Below are 16,406 nucleotides of genomic sequence, written 5' to 3'. Positions count from 1 at the left end.
CTCTTTTCACTCAACATCGTGCCCAGGAAATGTGCTTAACCTTCATAATCTCTCTACAAAATATGGTTCTCCACACTGTATAGTAAAATAATTGGAGGTATGGAGATCCTGTTGTGGCGCAGCAGAAACATATCCGACTAGGAACAATGAGGTTTCAGGTTCAATCCCTGGCCTTGCTCAGTGGCTTAAGGATCCGGCATTGCCATGAGCTCTGGTGTAGGTCGCAGACGCAGCTCAGATCCTCTGTTGCTGTGGTTGTGATGTAAGCCAGCAGCTGTAGCTCTGATTCGACCCCTAGCCTGGGAACCTCCATATGCCAAAGGTGCGGCCTTAAAAATCCAAAAAAAAAAAAGAATTGGAGGTATGGACAGGTTAGGTAACATGCCCTGATCACACGACTGGTGAGGGGCTGAGAGATTTGAAACCAGTACAGAATTGGCCGTTTTGACCATTTTTAAGTGCACAATCTTGTGAACCTATCACCACCATCCATTTCCAGAACTTTTTTCATCTAAAAAGAAACTCCAAACCTCTTAAATACCAAGTACCCACTCCAATCCCCTGGTAATCTCTATTTTACTTTCTGTCTCGATGAATTTACCTATTTTAGGTACCTTCCGTAAAGGGAATCATACATTATTTGTCCCTTTGTGTTTTGTTTATTTCACTCAGTGTAATGTTTTCAAGGTTAGTTCATGTAGTAGAAATGTCAGAAGTTCATTCCTTTTTATGCTGAATACTGTTGCACTGTATTTGCCACATTTTCTTTATCCGCTTATCTATTAATGGACGCTTAGGGCTTTTCCACTTTTGGGCTATTGTGGATGCTGCTGCTATGAACACTTGTTTTCAAATATCCATGTCCCTCTTTTCAGTTCTATGGGGCACATAGCCAGGAGTGAAATCGCTGGATCATATGGTAAACTCATGTTTAACTTTTTTGGAACCACCAAACTGTTTTTTGTTTTTTGTTTTTTTTTTTAGTGGCCGCACCCTTAGCATATGGAAATTGCAGGGCCAGGGATCAAATCAGCCACAGCTGGGGCAACATCAGATCCTTTAATCCACTGCACTGGTCCGGGGATCAAACCCATGCCTCCACAGCCACCCTAGCCACTGAGTAGGATTCTTAACCCACTGTGCCACAGTGGGAATTTCAACCAAACTGTTTTCTATAGCAGCTGCTCCAGCATTTCTACCAACAATGCATGAGGGTTCAATTTCTCCATATCCTCACCAACGCTTATTTACTTCCTTCCTTCCTTCTTTCCTCTCTCTTTTTCTTTTTTTTTTAAATAATTGCAATCCTAATGAATGTGCATATTACTGCATTTAATAGCATCTTGCTTTGCTCCTTTTTCAGCCTTCTGTCTTTGGTCCTAAACTATAGCCCATCTGCCAGCTATGAATCCCTGCTTTCTCAGGGCCCTCCGTTTCTGTCCCTAGAAACTGTCTCAAAGCCTAGCCCAGGTCTGACTCAGAAGTGGCCTCATTTTTCCTTCCCCTGCTGCAGCAGCAACCCCTTTCCTGGTGCCTTTCACCCTCAACTTCACCATCACCAACCTGTACTTCGAGGAGAACATGCAGAGCCCAAGCTCCTGGAGATTCAAGGCCACAGAGAAGATCCTGCAGGGTCTGGTGAGAGCTCCGCCCACTGGTGCCAGCCCCACCCGTAACACCAGCTCCACCCACTTCATTCGGCCCCACCCACTGGTGCCCACCCAGCCCAGCCCAACTATTCGACCACCAATGCCTCAGCTTCTCCCTACCTCACTCCACAGTTCCTTCTCAATTTCTCTCTCCTTTCTAATAGCTCAAACCCATGTTCAAGAAAAGCAGTCTGGGATTCCTCTATTCAGGCTGCAAACTAGCCTCCCTCAGGTAAGACTGTCCCCAAGAACACAACCACACTTGTGGTATAGGTATATAATTATATTATTTATAGGTATTATGTAAGTATACTGTATATACATACATACATTTATATATGGTGCATAATACATATGCATATATGTGTATATATGTAGTATAGGTATAATATGGTATGATAGATGCTATACCTATATATAATTATACCTATACCATATGTTGATACTGGTATACACATATAGCTTACATTATATATGGTATGTAAAATGGCCTAGGTGTAATAATTAGATATAATGTCTAATATATATATAATGTACATAGGTATAATACCTAATATTACATATAAATTATATAGTATATATTGCCATATATTATATGTTAGATATATATAGTATATGTATAATAGATATGATTATAATATAATTTTACATACAATACACAATATAATAGTGAATACAATATAAAATAAATATATAACAAATCTATATATATATATATATATCAATATGTTATATATATTATATAATTGTGTTATATATAGTATATCATATAATGGGCATAATAATAATTGTGGGAATTGATGCTTTGAGGATTAAATGGTACAATGATGAGTACAAAATGCTGGGCCTGCTGCATCCTGGTTAATAAATGGTAGTTGTGAAATTCCTGTTGTGACTCAGCCAGTTAACCCGACATAGTGTTTGTGAGGATGCGGATTCGATCCCTGGCCTTGATCAGTAGGTTAAAGATCCAGCGTTGATGTAAACTGTGGCATAGGTCACAGATGCGGCTTGGATCTGGCATTGCTGTGGCTGTGGGGTAGGCTGGTAGCTGCCGCTCCAATTCAGTTCCTAGCCTGGGAACTTCCATATGCCACAGGTATGGGCCTTCTCTCCAGACCACTCAATAGCATGTTGTCTGGGTAGGTGGGTCAATATTATGTAGCTGGACATGGGTGCAGAGACACAGAGGCCTTCTGTTAGACAATTCATGCTTTCCGACAGACCCACCAAAAAGGCATCTCTCAGGCCATCTAGTCCCTGAGTCTCTTTAGAAATGTCCCAGCCCTGCTGGTGCATAGGATATAGAAAGGGTGACTTTAGCCCTCTGAGGCCACTATTGAAAATTCCAACTTGCTGAAGGGAAATGTCACTGGCCATGCCATGATAACCTGTCTTGAGGCCACTGCTAGCCATTGCTGCATGACCCTAGGCACCTAGTTGGGTCCATGAGGACCTGTGACAGGACTTGGTTGTCATGGCTACATTTGGATTCTTCCAGTATTGCTCACCCACATCAATAGTACCTTCTCTTGTCTCTGTCACATTCACAGACCCAGTGCCTTCAGAGGCTTCTTTCCCAGGCATGCAAAAGGCTTGGAGTCCCGTGGTTCCTAGTTATTTGTTTATGGAGGGTGTCTCCCTAAAGGCAGCAGCTTCCTTGTTTAACTAGGGTTTCACAAGTTTCTACCTTGGGAGTGGCAGAGAGAGGGAGGGAAGGATGGAGAGATAGTTGGACCAACCATGTGGTGGTTCTTACCCAGGCCTGAGAAGGATGGGGCAGCCACCAGAGTGGATGCCATCTGCATGCATCGCCCAGACCCTGAAGGCCCTGGACTGGACAGAGAGCAGCTGTACTGGGAGCTGAACCAGCTGACCCATGGCGTCACCCTGCTGGGCCCCTACACCCTGGACAGGGACAGTCTTTATGTCAACGGTGAGCAGCTGTGATGTGGTTGGAATCTCTTCTTTCTCACTGGGCAGCCTCTGCCCTCTGGCTGGAAATTATGCTCCCTGTCTTGACCCGTGTGCTCTGGACATCACTGATTTAGCAGATCTGGGCTTCATGGTTCCTTCTTAATCTTGGACCAGCTCCGTCCTAAGGGCCTTCTTTCCTGATGAGAGGGTGCTGATGGAGATGCCCTATAGCCTTTACCCCATGAAACCCTCTCCATTGCACCAGAGTATCCCTGACCGCTATTTGGTCTCCCATCTCTCCCTGAAGATAGATACCCACTATCTTCCATCCCTTTTGTTACAGGTTTTACTCGTCAGATGTCTGCACTCATCACCAGCAGTGAGTATTCATTTGATGTCCTAGCACCCACCACATCAGGCAGGGAAGGAGCTGACCTTCCTCATGTCTCTGTGCCCTCCCCAGGAGGGAAGGAGCTCCTCAGATGGCACAATTTATTTACTCCTCCCCCTCAGCCCCAGTTCCAGAGGGAATCCCAGCTCAAGCCCTACCTATAGCAAGCCCAATAAATAGTCTCTCCTACTGGCATTTCTGCCATGTGAGTGCCTTTCTGCTTTTACTCATGAGGGTTTTTCCTCAGCTCCTGGCACCTCCACAGTAGACCGGGTAACCTCTGGGACACTGTCCTTCTCCAGCGCCACAGGTAAGCATTAGTCAATGGCCCATCTATCAGAGAGTACCTGATGAATGTAAATATCTCTGACATTATTCCCTCAAATAAGATGAAAGTCATAGTAAACTTAGTGGTAATGAGTCAATCAACAACCTTTATTGAGTACCTATGCTGTGTCAGGCCCTAGGGATACAGTAAAGAACAGAAAACATTTTAAAAATTGCTGCCTGTAGAGAATTTATACTCTTGTGATAATGATGATGATGGTGGTGGTGGTGGTGGTGATGCTGATGCTTGTAATGGTGGCGATGGTGATGATGCTTGTTATGGTGACAATGATGGCAGTGATAATGATGTTGGAGATGGTGATAATGATGGTGATGATGGTGGTGGTGATAATATTGGTAATGATGGTGGTGGTAACAGTGGTGACGATGAGGGTAATGATGATGGTGATAGTAACAATGATGGCAGTGATAATGATGCTGAAGATGGTGATGGTGGTGATGATGATGTGGGTGATGATGGTGGTGGTAATGGTAATAATAGTGGTGATGAGGATAATGACAGTGGTGGTGGTAATGGTGATGATAATGCTGGTAATGATGGCAGTGGTGATGATGATGAGGATAATGATGATGGTGATGGTAACAATGACGGCAGTGATACAGATGCTGAAGATAATTATGATGGTGATGGTAGTGATGGTGATGATGGTGGTAGTGATGATGAAGGTGTCGGTGACAGTGATGATGATGATGGTCATTCTGCCATGTCCTGTTGTTGTTATAGTAAAATCCACATTCTTCATCATGATGCACACAATAGCCTCAGTCTTGCTGCCCTTTCTGACTTCATCTCTTTCCATGTTCCTCTCTGCTCATTGCAACCTAGACACTGCTTTTTCCAACTATATGGAATTTCCACTTGCTGTTACTCTGCTTGGAAATACTTCCTCTGGCTGCTTGTATCCTTCTTCTCATCCTTGATGTTTCAAGGAAATGCAAAGTTTTCATAGGGACCTTGCCTGACTCCTGTATCTAAATCTGACCCTGTTGTTTTTTTAATCCTCCACAGTACTTATCACACTTTCATTGTGCTCATTTACCTGTTTGTTGTCTGTTTCTAGGAATGAAACTTCTTATGGGTCTTGTCTATCCTATTCTGTGTTATACCCCATGTGGGTCATATCGGGGGAGAGTTATTGTTATTGTTGTTGTTTTGTCCTCAGATCCATTCTTCACCCTTCTTGTGCTCTGGTCTATAAAGTAGAGATCCAATCAATTCCTGTAAACTACATTTCCCAGACCCCCTTGCTAACTAGCTTCCTGTTAGCTTCAGCCAATAGAAGGCATTTGTAAAACAGTGGTGGGAAGGGCAGGGGAAGATCTGGGGTGTTTCTTCACCTCTGTTTCTGCATCAAGTCACACCTCCATCAGGGGCTGGCCCTCCTCCATAGTCTGAGCAGTTTCTGGTGTGTCACACTTTCATCCTATTGTTCCGCCAGCTTCTTGACCTGGCTAACCTCTGTGTTATCCTTTCAGGTTTTCCTTTTTTATATTAAATTCCTTTGATTGAAATACCTGACATCAAGTCTGTTTTCCTAACTGGAAATATATATGCCCAGTGCCATGATGCCACCTTCACTCTCAGCTTGAAAAAAACAAGCCTGGCCCAGAACCTGAGGACCAACAGGAAAAAGGTCTTCAGCTTCCCTGAGGAGCCCTGATGGGCTTGAGAAGCCCTCTCTTCTGCCATATTTGCCTCTCTGTGTTTTCTTCCCAGTTTCCATGACCTCTACCATCTCCCCAGCAACTTCTGCAGCCCCAGTCCAGGTCTCTACAGGTAGGAGCTTCCTCTCAGCAGTTTCTCCCTGCAAAGATCTTGTGCACTTGGCCATTGGGGGGTATCATGCCCATCCATTCATTCATTTGTTAAGTATTTATTTAGCACTTGCTATACAAAAGGCCCAGTGATGCTGCAGCAAAGAGAATAAAACGGGCCCTAGTCATAGTTCCCACTGTGGCACAGCGGAAATGAATCCAACTACTAACCATGAGGTTTTGGGTTCAATCCCTGGCCTAGCTCAGTGAGTTAAGGATCCGGTGTTGCTATGAACTGTGGTGTAGGTCATGTTGCTGTGAGCTGTGGTGTGGGTCACCGACACAGCTCGGATCCTGCGTTGCTGTGGCTATGGTGTAGGTTGGCAGCTGTAGCTCCGACTCCTGGGATCCTCCATGTGCCATGGTTGTGGCCCTGAAAAGCAAAAAAAAGAAAGAAAAGAAAGGGCCCTAGTCTTTGATAGGCTTTCAGCATGAAAGATAGACACTAAAGATCTAAAGACATTTTTTTTTCAAATGGCACACTTTTTTAATTACTCAATGAATTTTTTTACATTTATAGTTGTACAACAATCATCACAACCAAATTTTATAGCATTTCCATCCCAAACCCTCAGTGCCTGTCCTCACCCCCCAACCTGTCTCATTTGGAAACCATAAGTTTTTCAAAGTCAGTGAATCTGTATCTGTTCTGCAAAGAAGTTCATTGTGTCCTTTTTTTTTTATTCCACATGTAAGTGATGTGGAATCTAAAAAGTGACACCATTTGATGTTGGTGTCTCATTATCTGACTGACTTTACTTAGCATGATCATTTCTAGGCTCATCCATGTTGCTGCAAATGCCATTATTTCTTTCCTTTTAATGGCTGAGTAATATTCCATTGTGTATGTGTAGCACGTCTTCTTTATCCACCCCTCTGTCAATGGGCATTTATGTTGTTTACCTGTAAAGACCTAAAGACTCAAGTGTACAAATAAATGTTAAATTACAATCAGCATGGTCATGAGGTGAGATTTGCAACTGGGGAGGGGAGGGGCTTCTTTCCTTCGGGGAACTTAGTTTTTATTTCCAGAAAAGCAAGGAACAGCATGAGCTACACGTGCACCTAGCAAATGCTGTCTTACAGGACTAGGGCAGACTCTTATTGGATCAAAAGCCAGCTTCCCAATCTTGGCCTCCTACTGGCCCAGAATAAACTTCTTTTTCTTTTCTTTTCTTTCTTTTTTTAAAATTATTATTTTATTTTCATTTTTTATTAGGGTATATTTGATTTATAGTGTTGTGTCAATTTCTGCTGTGTGGCATAGTAACCCAGTCATACATATATATATATAGATCTTTTTTTTTTTGTCTTTTTTTTAGGGCTACACCTGTGGCATATGGAGGTTCCCAAGTTAGGGGTCAAATTGGAGCTACAGCTGCTGGCCTACACCACAGCCACAGCAACATGGGATCTGAGCAAAATCTGTGACCTACACCACAGGTCACAGCAATGCCAGATCCTTAACCCACTGAGCGCGGCCAGAGATCAAACCTGCATCCTCATGGATCCTAGTCGGGTTCATTAACCACTGAGCCATGAAGGGAACTCCTAGACATTCTTTATATAGAGAGACATTCTTTATATATATGTATATGTCTATATATGTGTGTGTCTTTATATGTGTGTCTATAGACATGTATATAAACATTCTTTATATATATTTTATATATCATACATATATATAGACATTCTTTATCTCATATTATTTTCTTTCTTTTTTTTTTTTTTTTTTGTCTTTTTGCCATTTCTTGGGCCGCTCCCACAGCATATGGAGGTTCCCAGGCTAGGGGTCCAATCGGAGCTGTAGCCACCGGCCTATGCCAGAGCCACAGCAACTCGGGATCCGAGCCGCGTCTGCGACCTACACCACAGCTCACGGCAACGCCAGATCCTTAACCCACTGAGCAAGGCCAGGGATCAAACCCACAACCTCATGGTTCCTAGTCGGATTCATTAACCACTGCGCCACGACGGGAACTCCATCATATTATTTTCCATCATGATCTAGCCCATGGATATAGTTCCCTGTACTATGCAGCAGGACCACATTTCTTATCCATTATAAATAGAATAGTTTGCTAACCCCAAACTCCCATTCCATCCCTCCCCTCTCCCCTCCCCCTTGGCAACCACAAGTCTACTCTTGGTGTCTGTGAATCTGTTTCTGGAGCCCAACATCTTTAATTTCTGTTTGTGGCCAAAGCTGGGGACTGCATAAAATAGAATCCCCTGCTGACTCCACTCCCCACCCCACTCCATCTCCAACTCCAAATGCATGGTAAATGATCCCCCCAAAAATCCCCCAGTGAGGGCATCCCCTCACTGTTATCCCCAAGATGAGGGGTACCCCTGAGCATACAGGGGTTGTGTCCCAGGGGTCCTTTGCCTTGCATCTGGTACACGCCTGACTCCAGTCTGGTTTCTCCTCCCCCTCCTCCACTGCAGCTGCTGGCCCTGCCCTGGTGCCCTTCACTCTCAACTTCACCATCACCAACCTACCCTACATAAAGGACATGCAGCCAGGCTCTGCGAAGTTCAACTCCACCGAGTCAGTTCTACAGCGTCTGGTGAGAGCTCCTTGCTACCACTCCCTCTTCTCCACCTTCCTCCCCACCCTCCCTGAGTCTCCCTGTTACCCTTTGGGAAGATAAGACAGGCTCAGGAGGAAGATAGTTTCAGGTTCAAAACTTGGAACTGCCACAGATAAGTGATGTGATGTTGGAGTAGTGATCTTGCCTTTGGGTACCATGGCCTCCTCTGAAAAACAAGATAATAAAAGCACTTATCCCCCAAAATTCCTTTTGAGAATTGAATGTGGTAGGAAATATGAGGAAGCTGTTGTTTTATTTTTAAACATTGTGTTTTATTTATTTACTTATTTTTGATTTTTAGGGCCGCACCTGCAGCATATGGAAGTTCCCAGGCTAGGAGTTTAATCAGAGCTGCCACTGCCAGCCTATGCCACAGCCACAGCAATAAGAGATCCAAGCTGTGTCAGCAACCTACACCACAGCTCACGGCAATGCCAGATCCTTAATCCACTGTGCAAGGCCAAGGATCAAACCCATATCTTCATGGATACTAGTCGAGTGTGTTACCACTGAGCTACAACGGGAACTCCCAACATTGTGTTTTAAATGATGATCAATTTTACATTTCTATTTCATTCACTCACTCCTTCCTCCTCAGCTCAAGCCCTTGTTCACCAACAGCAGCATCGGTTCACTCTACGCTGGCTGCAGACTAACCACACTAAGGTGAGACCCCACCTTAGCCTTGCCTTAGGAGGTTGTAGTAAGGTATGGACAGGTTGGATTGTCCAAGGGCTAGGGTAAGGCAAGTGAGGTGGCTAGGGCCCAAAATTTCAGGAGACATTCACCTTTAGGGGCTGACCCTATGCCTGTACAACCCTGAGAGTGAGCATGTCCTAAAATCTTGTACCTAGGCTCCTTGGTTGTCCCATGCTGTTCCCAGCCCTGGTGCTCGTCCTGTGCACTGCCCTCTCTAGGTTCTTCTAAATCCAATCAGACAGACTTGCATGACCTGAATAAGCCATATGTGACTTCAGTTTTATGTAGGATATGGAAAGGAAATGTAATCAGCAAGGCAGCTTGGGCCTTTCTTCTGTGCAGGAATCCTCTTGGGGAGTTCCATTAGTGGCTCATAGGGTTAAGATCCCGACTAGTATCCATGAGGATGAGGCCTCGCTCAGTGGGTTAAGGATCTGGCGTTGCCTCAAGCTGTGACATAGGTCGCAGATGCAGCTTGGATCTGGCATTGCTGTGGTCATAGTGTAGGCCAGCAGCTGTAGCTCCGATTCAGCCCCTAGCCTGGAAACTTCCATATGCTGCAGGTGGGCTGTGGGAGGAAGGAAGGAAGGAAGGAAGGAAGAAGGAAAGGGAGGGGGAAGGGAAGGAAGAGAGAGAGATAAAGAATTCAATTAGTAATGATTAGTAAGCATCAAAGACTGTGGTGTATAGGAATAACAGGGTCCTGAAAATGAATTCTTTTAACCCAATGCACTGGGCTGGGGATGGAACCCTCACCTCCTCAGCAACCCGAGCCACTGCAGTCAGATTCTTAACCTATTGTGCCACAGCAGGAATGCCTAGTGCTATTCTTTTGTCCTCCCATGTGCAAGGAAGTATAACCTCAGTGGATAGACCCTGGTTTAGATGTCTTATGTCCCAAATTTAACCAATGTCCATTATAACAGTCCTGCCCAGTTAACAGGGTCACCACACCCAAGTAAGCCCAAAGTTATAGCTTCCTGCCAGGTATGGATGTCCACTTATGGTCCCCCCAGAAAAGACACAGGCCATCAACCAGGGGTCATTTTCAACATAAGCAACATTGCCAGTCAACACAACTGACATCAATCACACCTTTCTCAAGTTTCTAGGAGACCAGAGCTAGAAGTAGCTTAGTTCAAAGTTACTTCCTTCCTGCTGACAGGCAAAGGACACTCCGTTTCTCCTGAAAATATTTTCTACCAATGCAACTGCTTTCCCCCCTTCTCCCAGGTTATCCCTTCAGGCTTAGTTTTTCCTGCTGCCCTAGATTGCTGCTAATGCAAGAGGCAGGTGGGCAGTGGGTGGAAGTCTCTGTTCTGCAATGTCTACTGCATACTCAGCTGCTCAGACCCAAAACTTGGATTGGATCAGCTTTCTGAAAGCTGATGTGTTCAGAGCTGGTGTTCAGTCTCACTAGGGGCTGTGGGTACTCTGTAAACATATGTTTAATTAAGAAATAAATTAGGGGAGTTCCCATCGTGGCTCAGTGGTTAACGAATCTGACTAGGAACCATGAGGTTGTGGGTTTGATCCCTGCCCTTGCTCAGTGGGTTAAGGATCTGGCATTGCCAGGAGCTGTGGTGTGGGTCGCAGACATGGCTCAGATCCCAAGTTGCTGTGGCTCTGGCGTAGGCTGGTGGCTACATCTCCAATTGGACCCCTAGCCTGGGAACCTCCATATGCCATAGGAGCGGCTCAAGAAAAAAAAGGCAAAAAGCCAAAAAAAAAAAAAAAAAAGAATTAAGAGTTCCCACTGTGGTGCAACAGGATTGATAGCCTCTTAGGAGCACCAGGACACAGGTTCCATCTCCAGCCCAGCACAGTGGGTTAAGGATTAGGCATTGCCACAGCTGTGGCTTAGGTCACAGCTTCAGCTCAGAGCTGATCCCTGGCCTGGGAACTCAATATGCCACAGGATGGCCAAAAAAGAAAAAAATTAATGAGCACTTATAATGTGCCAGACACTACAGCTAGGTATCTTTTTAATCAGTCATTTCTGAATCTCATCACATTCCAACAAAGTGATTACAGCATGATCTGAACTGCAAAGATGGGAGAACTTAAGTCAGAGAAAATTTGTGAATTATTTGACAAATAACAGAGGTCTGAATGGATGGTTGTCTGATTCTGAACCATCTGGTCTTTTTTGGCCCAGAGTTGCCTTATCTCTTGTGAGCAGCTCATGTCTGGACCAGGAGAGCAGATAAGCAGGTGTCCACATACAAGAGAGCTGATAAAAAAATATCTGGGGATGGGGGTCCTTGTTGTGGCTCAGCGGTAATGAACCCGTCTAGGTCCTTGAGGGTGCGGGTTTAATCCCTGGCCTTGCTCAGTGGATTAAGGATCTGGTGTTGCCGTGAGCTGTGGTGTATGTCACAGATGCGGCTCGGATCTTGTGTTGCTGTGGCTGTGGTGCAGGCAGCTGCAGCTCCGATTCAGCCCCTAGCCTGGGAACTTCCATATGCCACAGGTTTGGTCCTAAAAAGCAAAAAAAAAATTAAAAAAAAGAGAGAGAGAAAAGAAAGAAAGAAAGAAAAAAAGATACCGACCAGGGGTACCTTCTATCCTGTCCCAATACCCATATCTTTCTCTTCTAGGCCTGAAAAGGGTGGAACAGCCACTGGAGTTGATGCCATCTGCACCCACCATCCTGACCCATCAGGTCTCAGCCTGGACAGGGAGCGGCTCTACTGGGAGCTGAGCCACCAGACCCATGGTGTCACCCGGCTTGGTTTCTACATCCTGGACAGGAATCATCTCTATGTCAATGGTGAGCAATGGGTGGTGACAGGGGTCTTTTTCTGGCACCTGAGGAGGATACTTCAGTTGATCCTCTGAGCTCTGGCCAGAGGCTGCATCCATGTCTGTTTCTAGACTTTTCTCACTCCTCACTCTTCCTTTCCGTGTGAAGTCCCTCTTCCCACTCAGGGCTACATCACACACAGAGACAGGCAGACAGTCAGGGGGCACCACCCATTGTCTAGAAGGGACACAATCTCCTGATGGCATCTATGCTTCCCATGGTCCAGAACCTTCACCTCTTTCTTAACCCTTTTGAATATCCCACCTCACTTTTTTTTTTTTTTTGTCTTTCTGCCTTTTCTAGGGCCGCTCCCACGGCATATGGAAGTTCCCAGGATAGGGGTCTAATCAGAGCTGTAGCCACTGGCCTACCCCAGAGCCACAGCAACACAGGATCCAAGTCACATCTGCAACCTACACCACAGCTCATGGCAACGCTGGATCCTTAACCCACTGAGCAAGGCCAGGGATCGAACCTTTAGCTTCATGGTTCCTAGTCAGATTCGTTAACCACTGTGCCACGATGGGAACTCCTATCCCACCTCAATCTTATATCTGCTCTCTGCAGGTTACACCAGGCCAGTATTGACCTCCACTCCCAGTGGTAAGTGTTCAAACCCTAGATGGCCCCATGTCCCTACAAAGCCTTCTGGAGGTAACTGGTTCCCTCCTCACTAAGACCAATGCCTCATGGAGGAAGGAAGGGTTAGGGCCCTAGCTACCCACCTACCCCGAATTCTACCTTCTATGAGTCAAGTTGGGCATCGAACCACCTGTCTCTGGCATCTCTAAGGCTGCAATTATATGCATTTTTGATGCTTCCTTCTCAGTTTCTGTGACTTCCACACCCTTCTTGGGAACCTCAGTGGCTCCAATCTCCTTCTCTAGCTCTATTGGTAAGAGCCTTCTGTTCATGCCTCCATGCTCCCCACTTTCATGCCTCTGTGGTTAGCAATGAGAAGGGCAAGTGAGAGAGTGTTTGCAGGCAAGTCAATGCAAGGGTCAGGGGAGGGTGAATCTTTGGGGCCACAGCTCCATCTCTGGGTTTGGAAGCTCTGTGGCTCTAGGTTTTCAGTCCCAGGCTAAAGTAGAGACTCCTTTGAATCCATTCTCTGCTTTCTGTTAAGACTTTGTATCAGTTAGCTTTTACTGCATAACAAACATCCCCCAAATGTATTGGATTAGAACAATCATTTACTGCTGCACATTAGTAGATAGATCAGTTCCTCTCAGTCGGGAAGTTCCTCTGGTCTGAACCAGACTTCCAAATGTGTCTGCAGTCACTTGCAGGTTAGCTTGGTGACTATGCTTCTGGAGGATGCCCAACTGACCCTGAAGGTGCCTCAGTTCTCCTTCATGGGGCCTCATCACCCATCACACTAGCTCTGGCTTGTTCGTATAGTGGTTATAGAGTTTCTAGCAGCCAGAGAGAGCCAGCCTCAGGCACAAGGTCTTTTCAAGCCTCTGCTTGAATCACTTTTCTCTTGTTTCTTTGGCCAAAGCAAGTCATGGCCAAGCCAAAATCAAGAGGTGAAGAAACAGATGCCCATCTCCTGGTTGAAGGAGCTTCAACACCATGTTGCAAGGATGTAGATGCAGGTTATTTTTTGTTTTGGCCACACCCACAGCATTGTGGAAATTCCCAGGCAAGGGACAGAACCCATGCCATAGCAGTGACCTGAGCCGCTGCAGTGACAACACCGAATCTTTAACTTGCCACACCACAAAGGAACTCCTGCTGGCCATTTTTAAACTCTATCCCAAGTGACCTGACAGGGGTTAATTTATGATCATGTTGGCCTTAGAGGACCCAGAGGGTCAGTTAGTGAGACCAGATCTGGTGTTACATTCCAGAACAATTCCCAAAGTTTCACCTTCTGCTAGAACGGAATGGGAATCATAGTCAAGGGCAAATTTAGGACTAAACCCAAAAGGCAGAGATTAGAGGGGTCAGCAGAGAAAGCAAACATAAATAATAATAACACGGGAGTTCCCACTGTGGCACTGTGGGTTAGTGATCCAGCTTGTCTCTGTGGCATTACCAGTTGGATCCCCAACCCAGTGCAGTGGGTTAAGGTTCCAACATTGCTGCAACTATGGCACAGGTTGCAGATGCCCCTCCGATTCAGTCCCTGTCCCAGGAACTTCCATGTGCCACAGGTGTGGCCAAAAATGAAAAACAAACAATGACAACAATGCTGGCTTCATTCACTGGTTTTTTTGGTCTCCTCTGCTTTACATGTATGATCTTTAAACCCAGGAGGTAGGCATTGCTACTTTTCCAATTTAAGGAAGGTGTAAACTGGTTCTAAGAGAGCTTAGTGTTTTTCTGAAGTCAAACAGCTAGCAGATGAGCAGGACTCAACCCTAAGTCATTCAAACTCTAGTGCCTATGCTTCTGCCCTTAAATAGCTCTGTGGCCTTGGGGAAGTGACTTAACCTCTCTGAAACTTATTTTTATCCTCTTTCAATTGGGGGTAAGTACAAGACTCATCTCTAGGGTTTGTTTTGAGGACTACACAAGATACTGGTGGAAAGCTTTTAGCACAAAGTGTAGCATAGAATAAGCCCTTACCAAATACCAGCTGTTATAATTGCTGCTAATAATTTGTTATTATTATTACTATGAATAGTGTTTTTCAAAGTAGAGTTTCCCATTCTGGGAGGAAACATTCTGAGTTCTTGCATCAATTGTGAATACAATGGGCAGTGGGAATCCAGACTCTCCCCCACGACTCCTAAACTAGTTTTAGCAGTGACCACAGAGCATAACATCCTCTCTCTCAATCTCACGGAAGTTTCTAGCCCTGCACTGGTTCTGTTCACCCTTAACTTCACCATCAACAACTTGCGCTACATGGAAGACATGCAGCTTCCCAGCTCTGCCAAGTTCAGCAAAATAGAGAAGATCCTGCAGGACCTGGTGAGAGCCCCACCCACCTCATGCCCACACTGCCCACTGATGTCAACCCCACCCACCACTCCCAGGACCCACCCACCTCACCCTACCTCTTAATTGATGCCAACACCCTCCCCCTGCCCCATCAGTCCTACTATTCACTTCCATCTCTTTCTTCAACAGCTCAGACCCTTATTCAGGAACACCAGTGTAGGTCCCCTCTACTCCAGTTGCAGATTGACTTCACTCAGGTGAGACCTCCAGAGAAGATGGCCCCACAAGGCGTAATGGAGATTCTTACCCACAGTCCTCCAGGGCTGGGTCCTCCCTTTGGCCTCAGCCCTTTCCATCTCCCCACTTGGGACAGTCACTGTCCTGGTCCCCAGACCTTGCTCCAAACCTTCCCATCCTCCTCAACTTTCCCATGCAATATTTACTCCAAACAAAATGACATAATGTACCCACTCAAAAGCATTCAGGAGTTCCCTGGTGATTCAGCAGGTTGAGGATCCAACATTGTCACTGCTGTGGCTCGGGTCACTGCTGTAGCTCAGGTTCAGTCCCTGGCCCAAGAACTTCTGTGTGCCATAGGCACAGCCCTGCCCCGCCCCCAAAAAAAGGATGCAGAAAATTCCTCCATAAAGAATGCACCCTTGAGCCTTCACAAATGATACACCCATAGCCTACCATGCTTCCAACCTAACTAAGGTTAGGGTTAGGGTTAGGGTTAGGATTTCTGAAAGTAGGCACTTATTATGTGTCAGACATTGGGGTTCTTGACATGTGGTCTCTATTGACTTTCTGAGCTGGACAAATTTTGTTGTGGCTCTCCTTTGCACTGTAGGATATTTATCAGCATCTTGGCCTCTACCCAATAGATGCCTGTAGCACCCCACCTACCAAAGCTGTGACAACCAAAAATGACTACAGGCATTGCCAAATTCTCTCAACAGTGGGTGACACAGCATCATGGGGCTCGTTGACAAGAGCCCCTCCACTTTCTAATTTTCCCTGCAGTGCCCCCATAATGTTCTCAGTGACCCTCTATAGATGGATCCTCATCTCTACTCCATCGCTCTCTGTACAGGCCTGAGAAAGATGGAGCAGCCACCAGTGTTGATGCCATCTGCACCCACCTCCCTGACCCTGCAGGCCTGGGGCTGCACAGAGAGCGGCTATACTGGGAGCTGAGCCAGCTGACCCAAGGCATCACCCAGTTGGGTCCCTACATCCTGGACCAGAACAGTCTCTATGTCAATGGTGAGCAGTGTCCACTTTTTCTTTGCTAT

General features: G+C 45.8%; 1 protein-coding gene across 7 annotated transcripts in view; it reads left to right on the top strand.

Moving 5' to 3' along the window:
* Window positions 1-16,406, top strand: part of MUC16 (mucin 16, cell surface associated) — a 193,485-nt gene that overhangs the window by 142,423 nt on the left and 34,656 nt on the right. For 4 of the 7 annotated variants that reach the window (XM_085012716.1, XM_085012713.1, XM_085012715.1 and 1 more), the window contains exons 23-35: window positions 1,514-1,638; window positions 1,814-1,881; window positions 3,413-3,585; window positions 3,910-3,945; window positions 4,205-4,267; window positions 6,023-6,082; window positions 8,569-8,690; window positions 9,313-9,380; window positions 12,014-12,186; window positions 12,787-12,822; window positions 15,017-15,141; window positions 15,301-15,368; window positions 16,205-16,377. In XM_085012716.1, coding sequence (XP_084868842.1) covers window positions 1,514-1,638; window positions 1,814-1,881; window positions 3,413-3,585; window positions 3,910-3,945; window positions 4,205-4,267; window positions 6,023-6,082; window positions 8,569-8,690; window positions 9,313-9,380; window positions 12,014-12,186; window positions 12,787-12,822; window positions 15,017-15,141; window positions 15,301-15,368; window positions 16,205-16,377 — 1,290 coding nt within the window. The remainder of the gene's footprint in view (window positions 1-1,513; window positions 1,639-1,813; window positions 1,882-3,412; window positions 3,586-3,909; window positions 3,946-4,204; window positions 4,268-6,022; window positions 6,083-8,568; window positions 8,691-9,312; window positions 9,381-12,013; window positions 12,187-12,786; window positions 12,823-15,016; window positions 15,142-15,300; window positions 15,369-16,204; window positions 16,378-16,406) is intronic. The other 3 variants (XM_085012717.1, XM_085012714.1, XM_085012719.1) reach the window with 1 other exon arrangement.

Source organism: Sus scrofa, chromosome 2 (genome assembly GCF_054392235.1).
Source record: "Sus scrofa isolate SSC_HxYL_T2T_F1_AM1 chromosome 2, Sscrofa_HxYL_maternal_Yorkshire_Landrace_v2.0, whole genome shotgun sequence".
NCBI classification, from domain to species: domain Eukaryota; kingdom Metazoa; phylum Chordata; class Mammalia; order Artiodactyla; family Suidae; genus Sus; species Sus scrofa.
This window is presented reverse-complemented; position numbering and strand designations above follow the sequence as displayed.